General features: G+C 43.2%; 1 protein-coding gene and 1 long non-coding RNA gene across 2 annotated transcripts in view; one reads left to right on the plus strand and one right to left on the minus strand.

The window, feature by feature from the left end:
* Positions 1 to 230: 230 nt before the first annotated feature.
* On the minus strand, positions 231 to 12,310 carry LOC113269736 (uncharacterized). Its single transcript, XR_003321559.4, has 3 exons — positions 8,429 to 12,310; positions 7,589 to 7,701; positions 231 to 1,785 (listed from the first exon to the last, which is right to left on the minus strand). It is a non-coding gene; the product is annotated as an uncharacterized LOC113269736 (long non-coding RNA).
* Positions 8,256 to 23,583, plus strand: part of SLC27A2 (solute carrier family 27 member 2) — a 46,107-nt gene continuing 30,779 nt past the window's right edge. Inside the window, exons 1-2 of the mRNA XM_048219119.2 lie at positions 8,256 to 8,831; positions 19,735 to 19,944. Of these exons, the coding sequence (XP_048075076.1) occupies positions 8,354 to 8,831; positions 19,735 to 19,944 (688 nt within the window). The 5' untranslated portion in view covers positions 8,256 to 8,353. The remainder of the gene's footprint in view (positions 8,832 to 19,734; positions 19,945 to 23,583) is intronic.

A 23,583-nucleotide genomic window follows, 5' to 3' on the forward strand; every position in this document is an offset into this window, starting at 1 on the left:
GAGGAAGCTCTTCAGGCAGAAGGACTGTGACATCAGACAAAAACCTGAATCTACACAAATAATCTTGCCATGTAAGTAAACGCTAAATTATGAATTACAATTGATTAGTTCAAAGAAGTTAATTTTCCACAACTGCTGTATGTAGTAGCCAGAAGAACTCAATGGAGACATGACAATTTGAAATAAACAGAAGAGAAAGATAAGACAAGCTAATTAATGTGTTTTGCCGTGCCCATAGTCCCTTTAGAGGAAAAATGCCAAGTATCTACTAGTGAGTAAGACTTAAGTACAGTGACCATGTTTATGGATTGAATGAGGAGACTCCATCCCCCTCTCTATTCCCACCTCCACGTGTATCCCCAAATACACACAGCTAATTGGACCAGGACTGTGCACCTTACTTGACTGCAGTAATCTATAGGCTGGAGAGAAGACCCTGGATATTTAAGAATTCTATATAGTCGTGTTTATGGGCAATTTGTTTGGGCTACCAGATCTACTCAAGAATATGAGCTAGAAAATTGGGAATATAATTTGAGCAAGAAGGGAGCCAGTGGTGAAAGATGTGCAAGGAGAAGGAAGTAATCACATGTCATTAGGCAACAGAAGTCATGATTTTAAACAGAATCCCCATGCGACAGGCAGGAGAAATAATTTACAGAACTAAGGGGGGAAATTGTGGCCGGAACTACAAAACGGGGAGAGAGTAGAGTTGAATCACCATGATAGCAAATGATCTATGAGTTTTAGATTCTGGGGTCAATAAAATGACCCCAGACTGCGTGGGAAACCAGACTCCCAGACCACAATTTTACTTTCCGTGAGGCCTATTACATGAGGATTCTTATTGTTCCAGTAAACTCAATAGGGCTTACTTCAGATCTTTTTTCTCTTTTGTCAACTGCTGGACTTTTGGACCCACTGTGCTGCCCAGTCCTGAGGTAAGAATCCTAATTTAGGCGAAACACAATGTGGCTTAGTATATAGGGCTACTGTGACAAATTACCACAAACTCATTGGCTAAGACAACAGAAATTTATTCTCTCACAGTTCTGGAGGAGAGAAGTTCAGAACCAAGGTGGGCAGGACTGGTTCCTCCTGAAGGATCTGGGAGAGAATCCTTTCTAGCCCTCTCTGTCACCCAGTGGCTGCCCACAATCTTTGGCATTCCTTGGGTTACAGAGGCATCACTCCCATCTCTGCCTCCATTTTCACATCCCCCTCTCCTCCGTGTCTCTTCCTCCCTTCCTTTCTCTTCTAGAGACACTTGTCATTGGATTTAAGGCCCATGCTAGTGCAGGTGATCTCATCTCAAGATCCTTAAGTTAATTACATCTGAAAGATCCTTTTCCCAAATAGGGTCATGTTCACAGATGCTGCGGCACTACTGAGTAAATATTGGGGGACGGGGATGGAGGAGGATGCATCATTCACCCATGACACCTAACTATGAATTGAAAAACAGGTATAGTCCCTGCTCCACAATTAACTTACTTGCTGTGTATGACCTTCAGCATATTGGGTGACTTCCCTGAATCTTAATTCACTCATCTGAAAATGAGAATAATATCCGCCCTGCCTTTTTCCCTGTAAAGTAGTATGTATCTAGTACACTTTCAATAAATGCTAATTGAATAAATTAATAAATGAGTGATTGAAGAAATGAATTCATCCGGAGGTGTTCTGTGTGCCATTATCAAATGACATCCGGCACTCAGGAGAGAGATTAGGGCTGCACACTGAGACTGGGGAGTCTTCAACATCAACAGGAACCAGGGAGACCACCTATAGAGAAAGACAGAAGAAAGGTGAAGATACAACCCTAAAAACTTTAACATTTAAGAATCAGACAAGAAGATACACCTGAAACTAATAAAAACATGGCGTGTCAACTATACTTCAATTTAAAAAAAAGAAAGAAAGAAAGAAAAGAACTGGACAAGAAGATAATTCAAGAGAAGGTAAAATAAGAGCAAAGGAACCAAAAAGTAAAGAATTAACCAACACATCCAGGGACGGAGAAGAGTGACTGGAAAGGGGAGTTGTGGCTTGTAATGGGATGCTGAAAGGAGAGAGGGCTGTCCAATAAGCAGGAAAAAGTCTTGTGAAGCACACATACCATCACTAGAAGCACTAATCATTTCACGAGGACTTTTTCCTCAGTTAGAGTTTCACCCCAAATCAAAGGCATTCTGGTTAGGACTAGGGAACACAAACACCTTTTTTTCACATTGTATTTTGTCTTGGTTGTGTAGTTAGTAAGCACAACCGGGATGCCAAAAAAAGAAGAGGGGGAGCCCTGCTCCCTCGCGTCTGATACCAACAACCCATTGTCCCCCGTCTCTCCTCTCCTTTGCTTCTCCAAAAGAAGGGCCAATCTCAGCATATGCCATCCCCACTGACCTCTTACCATTTCCCTCTCCGAATACCTACACATCCCGTACACCCGTACCCAAATGCCATCCAGGCTGGTTATTCCTCAGGATAGTAGGCACCCCTTGTTTCAAGAAATGTGATTGATTCATGGAAGACAACACAGTTGGAGACAAACCTTCTCATAAGCCATTGAATAAGCCAATCACAAAATTCGTATTTGTACTAAGTAATGTCACAAAATGGCAGGCTTCATAACTTACACATCTTTGCCAACTATAGCCCCTATGCGTTCAGTACCTCAAGGCCCACAAAATTAACACAAGGTACCAGCATCAGCATTTTCTGGTAACATTAAGTGAGTTGTGTCAGCCAATATGTCAGCCAATATGTGATGGATAAGGACTTGAACCTAGGTCCTCTGACTTCAAGTCTCATGCTCTTTTCCATGACTTCATTCTGGAGAGCTGAATTCTATTTGGGAAAGGCAAAACTAACAGACACAAAATCAAAAGCCAAGCTGTGTGGTGGGTTTCTAAGTTCAGGATAAGAGATAGATCCTCATGGGCTACAGGATTTAAAAGAAAATGTTTTGGAAAACTTGGCTCATGTGAGGTCTACATGGAAGTCCAATAAGTAAAAGAGACATAGGTGGAACTGCTCTGATGAGGTAGGGTAGATTCCAGAACCCCTTTCCCAGGCTCAGCGAAGAATTCTCCTCAGTGACTCTTCAGCAGTCCTGGGGCTCTGCTGAGCACTTGGGAAACAACTGGGCTAAATATGTGGTTTTCAAAGTGTAATCCCTGGACCAGCAGCATCGGCATTTTCTGGGAACGTCTTCAAAATGTGAATCCTTTGGCCCCACCCAAGACTTATTGAATCAGAAATTTACCAAGCTGAAAAAAAAATAAAAAAGGAATTTGGCAAGCTGTATTTTAGCATGCTTTCTGGGTAATTGTGATGCCCACTTAGTTTCACAACCAGTGGGCTACTTCAGCTCCGTAAAGTAGGAGGGGAGACCACCCACTTTGAAAGAGCAGTTGAGGTTGGGTTTCGGGACTTTGTTTTTTGTTTGTCTGTTTTGTTTTTATTTTTGTTTTTGTTTTAGTTTTTGATGTAGTATTCAAAGATTCATTCGTTGCATATAACACCCAGTGCTCATCACCACACATGCCCTCTTTAATACCCAACACCTGGTTACCCCATCCCCCCACCCCACTCCTTTCTGGAACCCTCAGTTTGGTTCCTGGAGTCCAGAGTCTCTCATGGTTTGTCTCCCCCTCTGATTTCTTCCCATTCAGTTTTCCCTCCCTCCCCTATGGTCCTCAGTTCTATTCCTTATGTTCCACATATAAGTGAAACCCCATGATAATTGTGTTTGTCTGCTTGACTTATTTCGTTTAGCATAATCCCCTCCAGCTCCATCCATGTCAATGCAAATGGTAGGTACTCATCCTTTCTCATGGCTGAGTAATATTCTGATATATATATATATATATCACATCTTCTTTATCCATTCATCTGTTAAAAGGCATCTGGGCTCCTTCCACAGTTTGGCTCTTGTGGACATTGCTGCTATAAACATTGGGGTGCATGTGCCCCTTCTTTTCACTACGTCTATATCTTTGGGGTAAATACCTACTAGTGCAATTGCTGGGTTGTAGGGTAGCTCTATTTTTAACGTCTTGAGGAACCTCCATACTGTTTTCCAGAATGGCTGTACCATCTTGCAATCCCACCAACAATGTAAGAGGGTTTGGGTTTGGGGGCTTTTGGAGAACTGCCGCTGAGAGGCCTTCTCCAGGACACCAGCAGAGATGCATGGGAGTGAAGCAGCAGAGAAGTCCTGATCAAGGCAAGAAGGTGCCAACATGCACTCTCAGGAATCATATCTATCCCCTGACTTCCTCCAGCAGTGTCTTGGAATAGGACAGAAGACAGCATCCTTTGAGGTGACCTAACATTCTGGGCACAAAATCTAAGGAAACAAGGTGTCTAGGAGGCTGCACTCAAGTGCCTGGCCATGAAAGGACTAGACTTGAAAATGTAGATCCCAGGGCAGGTAGCAGGCAAGCTCAGTGGGTGTAGGGGCCATGGGAGAGGTGGGGGGTGGGCAGCCTTACTAAGGGCAATAGGGTAGAGAGGCTCTGGGTTTGAGGTCTCAGGGCTAAAACAATCCTGTTTTATCAAAGCCCAAGATCTGGTTCTACTTCATGCTTCACTGTTGAATTTATATTTCCAAATGGATGAACTTGCATAGAAACAGTTTGTATATGATATGATAAACCAAATAAAAGTATCTTCCTATATTCAAAAATATTTTAATTTCTATCTTTTTTATATGTTGGTGCATTATCGTCATCCTTTCTTGAAAAGGTCTGAACTCTCCTTTTTGTGTGTGTTTTTCCCTGTTTCATATATTTCTGTGGCAAAATATACATAATGTAAAATGAACCCATTTCTAAGTGTCTGGTTCAGTTATACTTTCCTTTTTAGTGCTTAAGAAGTCATTCTTTTATGAAATAATAATAAAAACAGACTATAGTTGGTGGGCAGGGAGCTGTTTTTACTAGAAAAATGTAAAAGTTGGTATTTTATTTGGGGTTCTTAACCTTGTTTTGAAATGCTACCGGACTCAGAAATCCAGAGATCTATGAACTGCTGCCTAAAAGGAGAGTTAGGATTTAGAGGGGAAAGTTCAGGGGTGTTTGAAAGAAGCCAAAACAAAGCTATAGAGAGGAATGTGCAAGCCATTTTTTTTTTTTTTTTGGTGGGGAGAGGGGGAGTTGTAGACCAGATTTGCTAAAATAAAGTGTTTTTGAAAAGGAATAATCAGAATTAAGTTTTGGTCCACTTTAAAATATTTAGTGCCTGGTGATGTTCTGCTTATAGCGGAAACTCAATAAATATTTATCGAGTGCAGTGAAAGTTCAAGTCCGATTCAGAAAATAAAGTCAAGGGGCGCCTGGGTGGCACAGCGGTTAAGCGTCTGCCTTCGGCTCAGGGCGTGATCCCGGCGTTATGGGATCGAGCCCCACATCAGGCTCCTCTGCTGTGAGCCTGCTTCTTCCTCTCCCACTCCCCCTGCTTGTGTTCCCTCTCTCGCTGGCTGTCTCTCTCTCTGTTAATAAAATAAATAAAATCTAAAAACAAACAAACAAAAAAAAAAAAACAAAAAAAAAAAAAAAAAGAAAAGAAAGTCAGAAAATAAGAGTCAGAAAATAAAGTCTGAACTTCATTTATGAACCAGAGCTTCCCAGCAGACGTTCCTAGAAGGAGTAACCAATGTGCTAAGTTACTGATCTCTACCCCCTGCCTGGTTCCAGGCAGGACCCAGAGCATGCGGTCAGCTCCAGCCCAGGGACAGTCAAGCATGAGGTTCTTCTATAACCGAAGAAGATGGAAAGCAAATAGGGAGCCACTGAAGATGATGACGAAGCAATGGAGATAAAAGATGATAGCAGCACTTCCAGGAAGGCTATTAGCTGGGTGGTGGAGTGCAAGGTGGAGTCCAGGCTTGAAGCTAGAATAATTGGGAAGAAGAGTTCCAAGATTTGTAGGATTAACTCTACCCCAGCTCCATGGGTGAGCCTTGATTGGCTTAGAGCAATCAACATTTCTGTTCCCCAGGCCACAAAGACTGCTCTGGGGATGGGCGGGTCCATAAGCCAATCAGAGATTTTTTTTTCTTTAAATAAGAACTAAGAAAAAGATTCTTGTATTTCTGTCTGAAGTTGACGTGGGAAGCACGCAACCCTAAGGGGCTGGTCGGCAGGCATCTTTGGATGACGAGGGAGAGCCTACATAAGAGCGGAGGAGGCGGAGCAAAGAAATGGTGGAAGGGAAATGGGGTCCAGGTGCTAGCATTTGAGCCACCGATGAAGGCTCGTTCGAAGTCTGTCCTACCCCCTGGACTCTGCGGTTGCTGCTTAAATTCCTATTTCTACAGAAGCTAGTTTGAGTCTTGTCTTCTTTCACTTGCAACTGAAAAACTGCTGACGCAGGAGCCTAAAGTGATCCTGTGACTAAGAGAGAAGAAAGGGAGAATTTGCATAATCTAGCACTCTGGAAAGTAGCTATTCAAAGGCCCGACAAGAGAGGTCTGGGAGGCTACTGAAGTGACCAGCCATAAAGGGACAGGGGTGGCATTGGGATGTCAAGGGAGAGCTCTCCATGTGCAGCTTCAACATGACAGAAAAGGTGCCCACAAGAATGGTTTCTGTCACGACCCCTCCTTTGATTAATACTACAGCCATTTCCTCAGGGATCACCAAGGCCCCCAACCCATTCCCAGAGAAATGATGCAACCAGTCACTCAAGGGTAGTGGGATCTGCCATGAAACATTCAGGAAAAAACAAGGAAGGGTTCCTTGAGCAGGTCCCATGAATAAAAAGAGGGGGCAAGAAAGAAAGAAAGAAAGAAAGAAAGAAAGAAAGAAAGAAAGAAAGAAAGAAAGAAAAAGAAAGAAAGAAATGGAGCAGAGGAGGGGGGGAGATTGTGAAAAAGGAAAGAAAAGAAGATTGCTGAAAAGAACATGGATAGAAACCTAGGCAATAAGAGCGCAGGGAAAGGTGGTTGCTAAGAGAGGGCCCCCGGGGGCCCAAACAGCTACCAGTTTCAAAATTCATGAGTCACTTACTAGCTCTCTTAATTTACCTACGTGTCCCTTTCCTATCTGTATATAGCACGAAAGTGCGCCCTTTAGAAGATGTGAGGCTCCAGAAAACTATGTCACAAGGAAGCCCCTTGCAGAGTGTCCGGCAGGTGCAGGCATTCATTTACCTGTGGCTGTCCGGTAAGAATAAGATGATGAACACAGGAAGACAGGAGGGGAAGAAAGAACACTGCTTTGCTTAGATCCTGGCCCTCTTCAGTAGCAAGCAGCAAGTATTCACTTTATAGAAGCAGCACTGAGTGAAATTAAAAGAGAGGATCACACTAAAAAAAAACCCAAAATGCCTTTTTGAGAAATTCGAATGTTTACTTAATGTCCTCTGTGTTGTAATGTTCTTCGATAGAAGCCTTTAGTAAATGTCTGTTGAATCAGGCTAACACTAGTGGAAAATCTTCAACATACAAGAGAGAAAAATCACTTAGAACAAAATATTAAAAGTCAAAGAAGCAAACAAACAAAAGTCTAATATCGCCAGAGCTTGCCCAATCTGGAGCGGCTGGGCCGGCCGGGGCCGGCTCCTACCAGTGTCCTGTCCTTACCCACAGGCTGGGGACTGGGATGAGATGGAGGTGACTACCGCTGGTGCTTCTGTTCAACCCTGAAATCCTCGCCAGAGCCGGCAACTGGACTTGGGGGGAAGGGGGGTGCAAATCTGAAAAACAAAGAGAGACGAGGTGGAAGCCTCTGGGACCAGGACGGGACAGGTGGGAATCCGATGTGGCAGTGGCACCTGGTACCCATTACTAATTAATAACCAGACTCTCTCACATTTATCAGGCGCTTTACTGATACTAAGTCATTTCTGTAAGGCACTCCGCTGGTGATAGCCATACATAACCCTACGCCTACATTATCTCCTCTAATCTTCTCAACGTCCGCTAAGTGCGTCTTGTCATCACCATCCTGACCGGGAAACTGGGGCTCCGAGGTGTAAAGTACTTCCGTCGCAAGACAGACCCCCTGCCTCACGCCGAGCGGCCGCCGAGACCCGGGCGGGCAGCCAAGCCGCCTTCCCTGCCCAAGGAGCACCTCTAGCAGGGCCGGGCGCGCAGGTGGCTGCACACCCACAAGGGGGCGGGCTCAGCCGGCCGCTCCCGCCTGGCACCCCGGCAGTCCACACACCGCTCCACGCGCCCGAGAGCCCGCACTGGTGCCGACAGCCCAGGCGCCCGGCGGTCGCCCCAGCCTCGCCGCGCGCCCCCGCGCCGCCCGCCTGCCGTCCGCCCGGAGCCCTCCCCGCCGCCGCGCTGCACGCCCGGAGCGCACCCACTGTCCTCGCGGGGACAGAGGGCCCCGCCACCGTCATGCTGCCCGCCATCTACACGGCCCTGGCGGGGCTGCTGCTCCTGCCGCTGCTGGTGAACCTCTGCTGCCCCTACCTGTTCCAGGACGTGCATTACTTCCTGCGGCTGGCCGGCGTGGCCCGGCGGATTCGGGGCTACCAGCAGAGGCGGCCGGTGCGCACCATCCTGCACGCCTTTCTGGAGAAAGCGCGCCAGATCCCGCACAAGCCCTTCCTGCTTTTCCGCGACGAGACGCTCACCTACGCGCAGGTGGACCGGCGCAGCAACCAAGTGGCGCGGGCGCTGCGGGACCGCTTGGGCCTGCGCCAGGGAGACTGCGTGGCGATCTTCATGGGCAACGAACCAGCCTACGTGTGGCTGTGGCTGGGGCTGGTGAAACTGGGCTGTGCCATGGCGTGCCTCAACTGCAATATCCGCGCGAAGTCCCTGTTGCACTGCTTCCAATGCTGCGGCGCGAAGGTGCTATTGGCCTCGCCAGGTGAGCTCCGGAGAGCGCCGGCCCTGGCAGTGGGCTCCTCCGCACCGTGACAGACTCGCCACTGCTTGGTGTAGAGTAGAGGGTTGGAAAGGGCAGTTCAGATCTGAACTGGAAGTGTAGAGGAAGGGGATGGCAACCCTTCCCCAAAACGCTAATGACCATTAGAACAACCCGTTGTGGAAGCGGTGCCAGGCACTGTGTTAAGCACTAGTGTTGCCTTTAATCCTAACAACAGATAGGGTTTACTAGCTGGCTTTGTAGATGAGACCACTGAGACCAGAGAGGTGACGCCTCGTGCCCCAGGTCACAGAGCTGGGAGGAGAGGGGTTAACCAGAGCTATCTACCTCCAGAATCCGAGCTCTTAACCGATATTCACAATATTTGCGTTAAGATGCAGAGTCTTGAGTGTGAACTCCATAGGATCCAGAATGTTCTCATGTCTGCTGTTTGATGATTGGCTATGTGATCATGAGAAAGTCACTTTCCCTCCCTGTCCCTTGGTTTCCTCCTCTAATAGAGGGTCTTCATGGCTGCTTCCAGCTCTCAAATGCTGTAAGCGTTTCTAGATTCTCACTGGCAGAGAGAAGGTTACCCCACCTGCTCCCCAAGAAGATTTTAGGGACCTGCTGCTGTGCCCTTGTCAGCCTCCATTAGATCGGTAGCCAAACTGACCTTCCGTTCTGCAGCTGCCTCTTGCCACACCTTAACAAGACCTGAAACAGTAACTTCATGCTCCAGTGGTGCGGTGCCCAGGAAGAAACCCAGAACCTGTTACGCACAGGAATGTGGGATTTCTTTCCTAGAGGGGGACTACGGACTGGGAGTTGCTTCTCACTCTGTCAGTAAGGGGAGGCCCAACCAGATATGAGCTGAAAGACAGGAAGAAAAAGGAAGCCAGGAAGCCTTGCCTTTCTGAAATGCTTTTCTGTGCCAACCCCTATGCTGAGCGCTTTTATTACCCTGAGAGATAACATGTCATTACCCCTGTTAGACAGTTGAGAAAACAGAAGCTTAAAATTCCAGCCCAGGTCCATCCAGCTTGACGTCAAAGCCCATGAATCCCCCCACATCATGCTGCCTTCTACACACTGAGACAGTGCTAGAGCTGGAATGGATTAAGCATCCTCTGCTCTCCCCCAACACTTTACAACTAAGGAAACTGAGACAAGCTAAGCATCTTGCCTAGTGTCACAGAAAGATGTCTGTTCACTTGCGGGAAACCAAGAAACTTACCCACCTGCTTCATGTGGCATAAAAGAATCCAAAAAATGAAGGCTTTGTATAAATGTTTAAAAACAGGGGGTCAACTTAAAGACTGCCAAGTTAGGTAAAAGGGATGGTCCCTTCAAGAAAATTCCCAACGATTTCTAGTTGCCTGAGAAAAGAGACAACTTAACCTCTTAGCAACTGGAAGACTTAAACCTATTACTTGATCTTTTGGTTCCAAAGGAAGTTATTATCACAGGGATCTATTTACCACTCGAGGAGGGTATTTAAATACTGTTTACCTGCATAGTATATCAGGCTCCCTGTGAGGGAGGTCAGGGACAGCAGAAATTGGTTCTGTAATCAAGTCAGAAGCACAACCAGGTATCTCCTTCCCCACTCAGGCAACAGTCCCCTGTCATTAAGCATAATTATGTTTAGGTCGGTGTTTGTGGAGAGTACATGAAATTTGGACACTCACATCCAATTTGAACCAGACTTTCCAGTGGACCTAACAGCATCCCGGCAGTAAACTGACCTTTGAGAGAGGCCACACATTTGGAAACCATCCATTTTTCCAAATCTCTAAGAAACCATTGCGTGCCATGCAGAATTACACTCTGACCTGCAAAGGAGATAACATGGAGTCCAAAGCTGACTGCTTAGCAAAGGTGCCTTTGTGTAAATGTGTTGAATGGACTGCTTCTTAGAATTATTTTCTTTAAGATTTATTTATTTGAGAGAGAGAGAGGGACAGGGAGAGGGAGGAAGTGGGGGAGGGGCAGAGGGAGAGAATCTTCAAGCAGACTCCCCGCTGAACACAGAGCCCAACGTGGGCCTTGATCTCAGGACCCTGAGATCAGGGCCTGAGTCAAAACCAAGAGTCAAGATGCCCAATCACGTGAGACACCCAGGTGCCCCTAGAATTCTTTAAAGTTGGAAGGAACCTGAGAGAAATTCTAATCCTATAATCTCTAACTTTAATGAGTGTTATCCTTCAATAAAAACGTTTAGAAAAGAAACTTTAATGTGCATAAGAATCACCCGGGAAGCTTATTTTAAAAAACAGATTCCTAAGCCCCATCCCCCAAAAGCACTGTATCAGTAACACTGTGGCAGGACCCAGTAATGTGAATTTTTATAGCAAGTCCCATCCCACCTCCCAGATGATTTTAAAGCAAATGGTCTGAGGACGAGGCTTTGAAAAAGTCTAGTTTCTGCTTGTTTTATATGATTGAACAAACAGAGGCCCTGAAGGGTGATATAAATTGCCCAGAGTCACATGGCTGGTTAGCAACAGAGAGCTGGGGACAGAACCCACATGTTTTGTTTTGGTTTGGTTTGGTTTGGTTTGGTTTTTTCACTTCCAATGCACTTATTCCACTACACCACCTGAACATAATACATAAAAGTGTGATGTCTTAGAAATGTGGAGTGGCTACAGTTCAACAGGGCTTGATTCTGTACTTTGAACTTCAGCCTTAAGGCTTGTGGACTAGTAAGAGTCCTTGAATTCCAACTAGCTGTCAGATTCTGGAGTCTTTGCAAAAGACCAGCACAGTGGCATTTATCATGAGGATTGATCCAGTTGCCATGAATTTTGGTGAATCTTCGTAAAGCTTCACAGGGCTTCACCCTGTCAGGAATTTCAGGACCCAGTTAATGCTTTAGAGAATATGGCGCTCTCTCTATAGTACATTTCAGGGTCTTTCTCCATAGAAGGGTATGATGTAAGTAATTACATGGAGAAGTTGTCTTCAGCTATTTGATCCCATATCGATTTTGTCGTTGATAGAAACCAGCATTTTGGGCTGGTAGTTTTTCTTTTTCTTTTTTTTTAAAGATTTTATTTATTTATTCGACAGAGATAGAGACAGCCAGCAAGAGAGGGAACACAAGCAGGGGGAATGGGAGAGGAAGAAGCAGGCTCATAGCGGAGGAGCCTGATGTGAGGCTCGATCCCAGAACGCCGGGATCATGCCCTGAGCCGAAGGCAGACGCTTAATGACTGAGCCACCCAGGCGCCCCTGGGCTGGTAGTTTTTCAAGGAACTTCCCAAACATAGAATATGGGTAAGATAGGAAAACATGCAGTAAGTTTGATAGAAAACATGCAGTAAGATAGGAAAACAAAATAGTAAGTTTGCTTTGTTGCCATTTATGCTAACATTCAGATCATCGCTAAACCAGCTCTTCTACTGGAAGGTTAATGCTGGGTCTCCACCAGCTCACTGGCCAGGTCTACACTGCATAGCTCAACATAACCATGCAAGCTCCCATAGGTACTACTCTTTCACAGGCTTTAATAACAGTTAAAGCTACTATCTATTGAAAGACTGAGATCCAGAGAAATTATAAAATTTTCCAGATTACTTTTGACCTGGTTTTGCAAGTTTGCAAAAAATAAAATCGGACCTCCTTTGAACAATGGGATGAAGGAAAATGCTTTCAGTAACTTTCAAAAGTGTTACATCGTTGCAATGGTGGAGCATTTCATTATAAAACTCGTGTCAGGGCCAAGCAGACCTCTTGTCATACAAACTTGAAGTCAGGTTGAGAAAAGCAGGTGGACCAACAATTTAATTTGACATCAAGAAACATTTAGGTCATCCTCACAAGGTACAAGCTAGTTGCCTTGATAGGACAGGGAGAAAAGAAGATGAATTATCTCAAGGATCTTACAGTCCAGTAAAAGAACTAAGCCATATACACAAATGACTGTGACATCCAGGAAGATGTAAAAAGTACGATAAGTCTGCTGAGAGAGCTACTAAGTGCTTGGGGGGGGCGGTTAGCAGAGGGTGAACGCTTCTGGGGGCATTTACAACTGAGCTTGGCAAGTGCAGTCGGGGAGACGGCATTCCAGGCAAGAGGAGCCCAGCTTCATCAGGTTCATAACACAGATGCTTTATTAGGGTTTTACTATGTGAGGACAACAGCAGGCTGGACTTAAATAATGGTAATTTTTTAGGGACTCTACTGTAGAGAAAATATGGACTCAGAGAATTCAAAGAATGGCCAACAGCAGTGGCCTCACTTCCGTGGAGGGAGATGATTTTCCAATGCCAACTTTAGTCAAGGATCGAGGCATACAGATACTCTTATCTTCACTCCTCTCCTTTCTCTGCAGGGCTGCACAAGGAATAACTTAGATGAGTTGTCTCAGTGCACTTTGTCTCAAAGGCTAGAATTCTCTCATATATCTTTGAGGAAGGCCCTAGTAATACCTAGCACATAGTAGTCACTCAACAAATGTTTGTCAGATTAATGAATTTCATTATTCTGGTTGGTCGTGACAGGCTTTCTTCTCTGAAGCATGAGAACCATTGGGTCAGGCATGAGGACATGAAAAATGATGTAAAAAAGTTAAATATATCCTGGTTTGAGAAAATAATTTAGATCAATCTCCCCCAAGCCCAGCTTCACCCAACCAGACTTGTTCACCTCCCAGTTTACCTCTGGCAGAGCGCTCTCCTGAGGTCTCATTGCCAGAGAGGAAGCTGGTCATGAGCATAGGATGGGCTGGGACCATAGTAGCCCCTTTCAGGACTGTGCATAGGATGGCGGAGAACAAAAACCTAGGCATCAAATGAGTTATGTACTCAAAGTCTGGGATCCCAAAAAACCTGTGGTCTAAACAGAGAACTAGCTTAAAGAGGATCTCTAAAATTTTTCTTCTTACCCTGCTTTTAACTAAAGGTTGCAAGAGGGGTTGTACATCTCCATTCAAAATAAATTAGCACTTTGCTAGTGTATTTGGGGACACTAACAGTTCTTTTTCTTTAGAAACAAGGAGCGAATGAAGGGGGTGAAAACAAAAGCCACTTTAAATCAGGTGTTAATGTTGTTGAAACCGAAGAAGGATAGGGTTCAGATTATTCTGCACGTTGAGTTTAAGTGGCCAGTATTTGAAAAGGATCTTCCCACAGCCTCTGATGGAAAATAGGGAAGTTGATAGTTGGTAGAGAGGTGACAGGGTTGCTTATGGATACCAAATGATAACAATTATGAAAGTCCTGATATGACCAAGTAAACTCATGACAAAGAATAACCCTTGATTCCAGAGCTTTTTAGAAAGCAAGCGTTCCCATAAGAACTTTAAGAGAAACGAAAAATAATATTAAGAAACTATATAAGTGGATCAAGGTAAGATGAGTATGTATTTCCCTGTTAAAGATTGACTTATTCCGGGCGGGATTTAACCTTGATTACACATCTTTCTGACGTCAGGGTGATTTGTTCTGTTTGGGAAGGGGCAGGGATGAATGCACGCCTCTATCTGCAGAGTGCTCTAACACATATCGTGTACATGTACAGACCGGACAGTAAGGTGTTAAATGCTATAATTCCAAACTGCCGGTGTTAAAAATGCAAAAATCACAGTTACAAATAGCATTTGCAAAACTGCTTTCAGACTGTCTCCAAAGACTGTTAAGAACCAGTTTGTGTTTCAGTTGCCTTTTTGAGTGTAGAAAAGATAAGCCCTCAATCCTGACTTGTCCACCTACCAGCCATTTCACAATCATCCTGAGATTTTGATCAAAACACATTTCCTTTCACTGCCTCCTTTTCAGATCCTGCTTTATTGATAAACACTTCTGGGGTGTTTTATTTAACTCAGTCGGATACCCATTCAATGATACAATCAAGTTAGCAGAATAAGCTGCTAGATTGAATGCCTTTCCTATCAGAAAGCCGCAGGGTTAGCCAGAAGCATCTTGCCACCTTGGTGATGAAGATTGCTTCAGCTCACCACCTGCACTGTCTCCCTGCTTTCTAGGAATGGGCCCATGGGTTCATAAATTTCTCTTCTTCCCTTATTCAAAAAAAAGAAAGGAAGGAAGGAAAAAAGGAAAGGAGGGAGGGAGGGTGGGAGGAAGGAAAGGAGGAAGGAAGGGAAACTTCGTATGCTACCTTGATTTCTTTTTTTTTTTTTTTAACAAGATAGATTTTAAGGAAGGGAGGGAAAATGTAATCACTCAATATTCCCTCACTCAAGTATGCACTGCTTTCTCTGAGGTTCTATTTCAATCCACAACTTAAACCTAGACTAATGAGGAACCAACAGATTTACTCTACACCATTCAGACCGCTTCCTGTGAATGCTGTTTTTCACATCCAAGGTTCAATAAAGCTCAAGGTTACGCTTTTCAAAGAAGATAAATAAGAGATTGTCAATATTACCCTTTGGAGATAGATCCAAATGCTTTGTTTAACAAGAACAGAGAAGAAGGTCAAGCAGACAGCATCTTCTAAAAAGGAAGGCACTCTTTCAAAACTTGAACCTGAACGGCTAGTATAAGGATGCAGCAGGAATCCCATAAACCCAATAAATTTCTGTTTATTTTGTATGTATCCTTCCATACAGAGGCTCACTGAGCTTCTGTCTTTGTAGAAACAGGATGACTGTTTCAGTATCACAGGGTTCTAGTGAAAATTATGTGATGTGATGTATGTAGAGCTACTATACAAATGGAAACATTAAGGCTTTGTTTTCAGTAAGGGTGCAAGGTGTAGTGGGTGCTGTGATGGACTACCCAAATCCTCCCTTCAGGACTGAGGTGCTCATTCCTCAGCTGCTGGGAGCATTGGCAGTTGAAGCTCTCAGCCAAGACCCTCTCCAGGACTCGCCCTTGCTTAAAGAGAGCCACCTTGCCCAAGGTCAAGGGCTACCACCCCCAGCCTGCATCCAATGACTGGTTCATGGGCAGGGATGGAGGTTCAGCCCACTTCCCTTGGTTTGAGACAATCCTGAAGGGCCATCCCAGGCCCAGAGTCCCAATGGGATCAGAGAGTCAGTTGAGCGAGGTCACTGTGTGGCGGCATCACTGTTCAATCTTGCCTTCTATCTAGTCTGCTTCCCTTGCAACCGGACAGATGTCATTACCAAGTGCGCTCCTGCATGTAAATCTCACAACAGGGAGTTTCCAGGAGCTCAGCCTGTGCCAAGTAAAGCTTATGTGTCCTGGTTGATTGCTACTTTTAAGTAAGCAGACTTTACAGTAAGAATTAACACATAGACTACACAAAATTTTGGAAGGAGAAAACATGAGGGTCCAGTTGTGTTTAAAAAGGGCTTAAGGAAAGACACTAAATATCAAATAGGTAGTTAATAGAAATCCAGAATTTCCTTTCAAATTTCAGTGTTTATACCAACATCTCTAGTTTAAAGGAAGAAAGGCTGGTACCATTGGACACATGAGGTGTATCCTAATATGGTTGGTGAGTCACTGGAACCTCAAGTCGATGCCCAAATGCAAATTCTACACCAGCAGCCCAGAGGACATGTAGGGAAATTGTGTTGGGCAGGGTCAGTGGCCTTCCCTTCAAGATGAAATGACTTCTACAAAAGGTATCACAAACTAAATGCCTACAGAGAGCTGGGTAGGAACATGAATGCACTAGAAGACGCATGATGCCGAATTGCTTGAACTGTGATCTAGCATGACACCTGCTTAACTACGTTTTCTTTTATCTTTTTTAAAAAATGGAATGTAAATTTCATGCTGAAAAATGTATCATGGCCTTGCCTACAATCCATTTGTCCTGACTTACACCAGGGACTTGGTCCCTCCCTGCATTATAGCCTCTTCCTCCAGCCTTCTTTCCCCCAGTCAACATTAGCCTCTTTTAGTTACTTTGACAACATGCTGTTTGCCTCTGGGCCTTTGCATAAGCTTTTCCCTCTGCTAAAAGCAGGCTCAGTCCATCTCAGTTGGTCTTCAACTTGCCAACTCCTGTTCATCTTTCAGGTCTCCACTTAGATGATACAGCCTCTGGGTTGTCTTTGTGCCCTTCCCAAAACACCGTATCTCCTGTTGTCACACCTAGGACACCTTACTTTAATGGATGATTGCTTCATTTCCTCCCCCATTAGACTCTACAGAAACGAGGACAGTATCTGTTTTGGTTACTGTTATATCCAGTGCTTAGAACCATGCCTGGCACCTAGGGAGCACTCTTTAAATAGATGTTGGATAAGTGTTGGGAAAGAAGGAGGCAGAGAGGAAAGACTAACCCAGGTAACTTACAACACAGTATTTGAGTATATAGCTTCAGGGGAGGTAGAGAGGGAGGAGATTTCTTAATTACTGATCCTTAATCTCAACTTTTTCACTAATAGAGGACAAAAAGAACAAGCAAGTTGCACTGTGTGCTAATACTCTGACAGAAGTATATGCAGGCCCCTGTGGGAGCACCCCATTTTGCAGGGGAAGGGAAGGAAACAGAGCTCTGTGTCACCAAGGCTGAGTCTTGAAGGGTGAGCTGGAGTTTTCCAGGTCATCAGGGTGGAAGACGGCACTCAAAGCAGATGAAACCATCTGGACAAAGGTCATGAGATATGAGAGTGTGGGCACAGTCAGCTCACATAGATCAGTGTGGTTAGAAGAAAAGGGATAAGAGACGGTACTAGGAGATGACATCAGAAAAGTCCCCAGGGGTTAAACTGCGAATGAGCTCAGGACCTCGCATGCTGCGTAAGGAGAGTAGACTCTATCGCAAGGGATTAACAGCCATTGAAAGATTTTAAGCAGGGCAGTAACAAGAAACCATAATGTAGCTGTTAAGTTGGAAGCAGGGAGAGGTTAGAGGCAAGGAGGTTGGTCTGGAGGCTACTGGGAAGGTCATGGTAGGAAATAATGAGGACCTGAACCAAGGCAGTGGCAAGGGATGCGGTGTTACCATTCCAGTTTTTATATCAGGAATATTTTAGGGTTAATATTCTGAAGTGTTAAAGGACTAGAGAGCAATCTAATCTGGCGAAGGTGGAAAACAATTGAAGCAAATAGAATCTTAAAGGATGACAGCCAATAGAAACTCAAAGAGAAAACTCTTCACAAGAGGAAATGCGATTATAGTGTGTTACTCTGCAGTGAATAATATTTACATGGCCATAACGTTGTTGGCGCTGGTCATTGGTGCTCAGGTCTAGAGCCAACCCATAAACAAAGCCGGGAAGATGGAATTACAGTCTCAGAAAAGATGTAAATACTATTAACCTTAATATTATATATGTCTATACTAGACAGCATCAAGTGGGGATAGAGATGTAAATACTATTAACCTTAATATTATATATGTCTATACTAGACAGCATCAAGTGGGGATAGTGACTGTTGGGAGTGGATGGGGAAGAACAAGGGTGGGGATCAAAATTGATAGGTTGAGAGGTAGCAGGAAAAGCACATTATTTGGTGATAAGAGAGGTGATCGTTAGAAGAAACAGATTTTTAAAACTTGGACGTGATGGCCTCTAGGTGGCAGGTTTAGTTGTGAAAGGGGAAGGGGAAGGGGAATGGAACTGTTGGGTTTCATTATAAACTCTTTTGTACTATTTGATTTATGTTTACCAGGTGCATGAGTCTTCTGGTTAAATGTTTTAAATTTTTTAAAAATACATCTGTTCAGATGGTATTTCTTGTTTGGATGGAGACATCATACGCAAACATCTGAAAAACAAAGCTTATAAGATGAATTAGGGATGGCCTCCCCAAGGTAATTCCCTGGGGTATTGGGTCACCTTCCTATTAAGAATAAATATATTCAGGTCGGTTATCACACATTCGAGACAAGTAAGCTTAAAGGCCATCTCATCTTATGATTCAAGGGCACAGAAATCAAGCAGCAAACATGAAACCAGTGCCTTTTAAATTTTTTGATGTCGGCCTACCGTAGAAAAATACATTTGTTTGTGACTCAGTACCCACACACCCACATAAGTGACACAAACTTTTTAAAAAAAATAATACTTACCTCTTACTATATATGATATACTCTGAAAATGCGTTCCATTCTATTTTAATTTTTTAAAATGTCGGTCATTTCAAATGATTTTCACAATCCACTATATTATAACCCACAGTTTGAAAAACATGGTAAGCGATCCTGTTTTTTCTCAGAACAGAAAATGTGCTTATGAAGTTTGGAGCTTCTTTCTCAGATGAGCTGAACTTTCCTAAGGGAACTCTTTGTTCCTGATGTGTTAAAAAATACATATGTATGTGTGTATATAAAGTTGGCTTCTATCATCATTGTTAGTTAGATTGGCCGCCCTGCTTTTGTGTCTTGTCTCCCACCTTAAATTTTTCTTTTGTTCTTTTTCATCACTGGGGCACATATATTGGGAATACCCAACTTCATTTCTGGAGTATTTTGAGAAGTATACCAGACATGCATATAAGTTATGCGCTTATATATCTTGGTTTTTTTTTTTTTTTTTTAAAGATTTTATTTATTTATGTGACAGAGAGACAGCCAGCGAGAGAGGGAACACAGCAGGGGGAGTGGGAGAGGAAGAAGCAGGCCCATAGCGGAAGAGCCTGATGTGGGACTCGATCCCGGATCACCAGGATCACGCCCTGAGCCGAAGGCAGACGCTTTAACGACTGCGCTACCCAGGCGCCCCTATATCTTGGTTTTTAACCACGTGTCAATTTGTTTGTTTGGAAATTTTCAACCAACCGTCTGCTGCTAGGAAACCATTAATACCCAGCCTTCCCTCAAATCTTGGACTCTTGTGAAATTTTCAAATCTAGCCAATTCCTAGTGTAAAATTGTGTAACTGTAAGCACCATGTGTCATGTCTATGCATTTCAGCAAAAAAATATGCTGAAAACAAAATTAATAAAAAGCCTATTGCACTAATAGAACTTTAGGGGACTAATATAATTCACTTCGATTTTTTTTCCTTATTAAGAGCTACAAGACGCTGTTGAAGAAGTACTGCCAAGCCTGAAAAAAGATAACACGTCCATCTATTATGTGAGCAGAACTTCTAACACGGATGGAGTCGACTCTTTACTAGACAAAGTAGATGAAGTGTCCACGGAAGCTATTCCAGAGTCGTGGAGGTCTGAAGTCACTTTTTCCACTCCTGCCTTATACATTTATACTTCTGGAACCACAGGTAAAAATAAAGAACGGATTCTCAAAGAAATGGACTTCTCCTGAAGGAGTTAAATGTTGGGTTAGGTTTCAAATGTTCGTTTCCTTTGGCAAAACTTATCAGATAACTAATACTTTAGAGGATTTAGCTCTTTGCCTGTGGGAAATGGTCTTATTTCATAGCACATGATCCCATCTGGGTTTCTCCAAGCTACACATATTTCCCCCTAGTTGGTATGTAGAACAGAGAAAGAAGTTAACCAAGAAATACGAAAATAGTTATGATAATGGATGAAATTTGGCACAGAATAGGTTTTGGGGATGTTTTAAATGATTGTTGGATTTTGATTATCTTATATCCCAAGTCCATACGTAATGTATAACCAATTATAAATGGGACACCAAAGATGGTAGGACAATAATGGAGTTATAGTCACATAAATGTTTTGACCACTATCTTCCCAGGCAACACTGACTAGGAGCTGTTTGGTGCTGTGGGTGTAGGATGGCTCTAGCCCAGGGCCTCAAATACTGTATTTCATCAAATCTAGGATACCTTCAACTACAAGCTGCAGCCTCAGAATTTTATGAGCCACTAAGAAAAAACACTGCCAATTAACAGTGTTATTGGAACAGCTATGTGGAACAGGCAATATTAAAGATAGAATGTACCAGGCATTCTCCTATAAGCTTTATGGTCTGTGTTCTTCACATTTCTCCCACCATCCTTAGGATGAGTACCATTCTTATCCCATTTTATAGACCCAGAAACTGATGCTTAGAGAGGTCAAGAACTTCTCAAGGTAACTTGTCAGGTTTCACCTTGGTAGACTGATTCCACAACTCATCCATCCGACCTCTCTGCCACAACACCACCCAGTTCTTCCATTTAACAGATGAGTGGTGTCTGCCTACTCTAGGCCAGGGAAAACATTATCAAAATGTAATAATATGAGGCGAGGCCTTGGGGATATATTTAAAAGGAGGACAGGAAGCCAGCACCAGCATGCTGGTCATTATTATTATTAGAAAATTGATCATGTGAATCTTTTCTCTTTTTTAATTAAAATTTTAGTTTAATTTAAGCAGGTAACGCATGCATTTCCTTGTAAAACAATCAAACATTATAGGCAAGGGTAAAGGTTCCTTTGAGCCTTTTATCTCAACACCAGCCTGTAGACACTCCCTCCTTTACCTCAACAGACCGTCAGCACCCAGCTGCTCTCCCAGTTCCTGGACCCGAGTTTAATCTCAATGCTGACTTCCTTTCATACAATTACTTTCATTAAGTACTTTCTTTAAGTAAATGAGAAAGGGAGACTTGGAATGGCATATTAAAGCCAGCACCCAAAGCACAATGTCTATCCTCTTTCTATCTGTCAGAACTTACATATTGCCATGCCAACAAAATGGTAGAATGACATAGTTAACCAAATGCTTCCCTTCATACAGACACTACCTTAATATATGGGACCTTTATCCTCATTCCTTAATAGACTAGTAAAATTAAGTTGTAAACTTCGGGAGATAATTGAGAAAAAATCAGCCCTTGGTTAGTTACAGGGAGTTCTAGTTTTAATGCTACACATGTGTGGAACTTCACAATGTAGGTTTTGACAGTCAAACATAAAAGCCACTTTAGGGAGAAAAAAAGACTGAACACTCCTTAATTTAATCCCACAATTCAGAATTTATATTTAATTGGAAGATAATTGGGTTGATGTTTATTTTACTTTTCTCCTTCTCTCTGAATAAAATATTTGCCAAGTTACTCTTGTAAAAGTTAATTAAAAGAACTTGGGGCGCCTGGGTGGCTCAGTCAGTTAAGCGTCTGACTTTTGGTTTCAGCTCAGGTCATGATCTCAGGGTCCTCGGATCGAGCCCCACCGCGAACTCCACACTCAGCACAGAGTCTGCTTGAGATTCTCCTTCTCCCTCTGCCTCTCCTGTTCGCGCTCGCTCTCTCTCTCAAATAAATAAACCTTTTTTAAAAAGTAAAAAAAAAAAAAAACAAACCTCACTTAAGCAATTGGAAAGCAAAATGTTTTCCCTATTCCTCAGGCAGTCATTAGCACAAAATTATGTAATAGTTACCAGATAGTCTTATTTCTTCATTAATACAAAATCTTAAATTAGGAAATTTCTGAAAGTAACTCAGAGCTCCAAAGCACATGCATTTCTTTTCTAAAAATATATCTTAGAGCTTTTGCTATCCATACGGTTCTCTTCTGTGGCAAATACAATTGATTATTGATGCTTTCTTCTATTTCTTAATATTAGCGTAGAATGGAGCATTAATACTAACATAATGCCACTGGCCCACTGTCAAAGAAAATGAATTTTGAATTGTGTTTACAGTTATGGTAGTTTATAATGAGTTGCTGTTACTTAGGCCATACCTAGCTAAGGTTACCATCAAGTATGAAAGGATGTGAGTCTATGGAGAATTGCTTTCCTCCTTATTCCGTCCGTTACGCACTCAGGTCTTAACTTCTGGCCCTGGCCCCTTAGTAATGGTTTCATGCCCTCCCCATGACTCCCTGACCTTCCATGGGAAAGAGTACAAATACATCCTTTTAATAGTGTCTTACAAAAGTGCTATATAAGGTATACTTAAGAAATTGCAATATACTAAAACTACACTGAGATCCCATTTTTCACCTTTCAGACTGGCAACGATTCCAACATTTGAGAGCATACCTAGGCAAGGCTATGAGGTGCAGGTCCACTCAGATATTGCTGGAGGGAGAGTGCGGGGGACAGCCCTTATCACTGGCAATGTGGCTGTACCTATCAAAATTGCAAAGACATGTATCTTTTGACCCTGCAATTTCACTTCAGCAAATTTATCCTACAAATACAAGTATAAACTACCGTGTGGACCAGGCTGAAATAGCAAAATAGTTAAATAAACTATAACACACAAATTCAAAGGACTTGATGCAAGAGAGAGAGAGAGAGAGAATAAATGAATGAATAAATAAATAAGGGAAATTTCTTTGTATAAATATGGACAGTTCTCCACCATACAATGTTAAGCAGAGAGAAGAAAGTGCAGAAAGGTGTCCTTTCTTTTTTTTCAATGGAGGGAGGGCAAGAACAAATAAGCAACTCTTCATCTTTGCTTGTATTTATATAAAGAAACTCTAGAAGAGGAGTTAAGAAATTCATGAAAGTGGTTATGAAGGAAAGTGATAGGAATGGAAAAATCTATTTAATCTCTCTGAATCTCAGCCTTCTCACCTGTGGATTAGAGAATATAATTTTACTGATCCTGTTAATTATGAGAATTAAGTGAAATTTTGAAAATACCTTGCAAGGTGGCAGGCACAGAGTAAAAATTCCATAGACATTCATGCCTTTCTCTTCAAATTACTACTGTAGTAACCATCTAATTCAGGGTCAGCAAGCTCGGGTCTGTAGGCCAAATACAGCCCCCCCCCCACCTGTTTTTGTAAATAATGTAAATCAGAACATGGCCACATTCATTCCTTTATATGGCTGGCCGCTATCGGCTACAATAGCAGAGTTGAGCATTTATAACAGAGACCTGTATGACCCTGCAAAGCCTAAAACATTGACTCTCGCGTGTTTTACAGAAAAAAATTGCCAACTCTTGGTGTAACTGATTATGGCCCTCCCCTATGCAATTCTCTAACCA

Source organism: Ursus arctos, unplaced genomic scaffold, assembly GCF_023065955.2.
Source record: "Ursus arctos isolate Adak ecotype North America unplaced genomic scaffold, UrsArc2.0 scaffold_36, whole genome shotgun sequence".
In the NCBI taxonomy this organism is placed as follows: Eukaryota; Metazoa; Chordata; class Mammalia; order Carnivora; family Ursidae; genus Ursus; species Ursus arctos.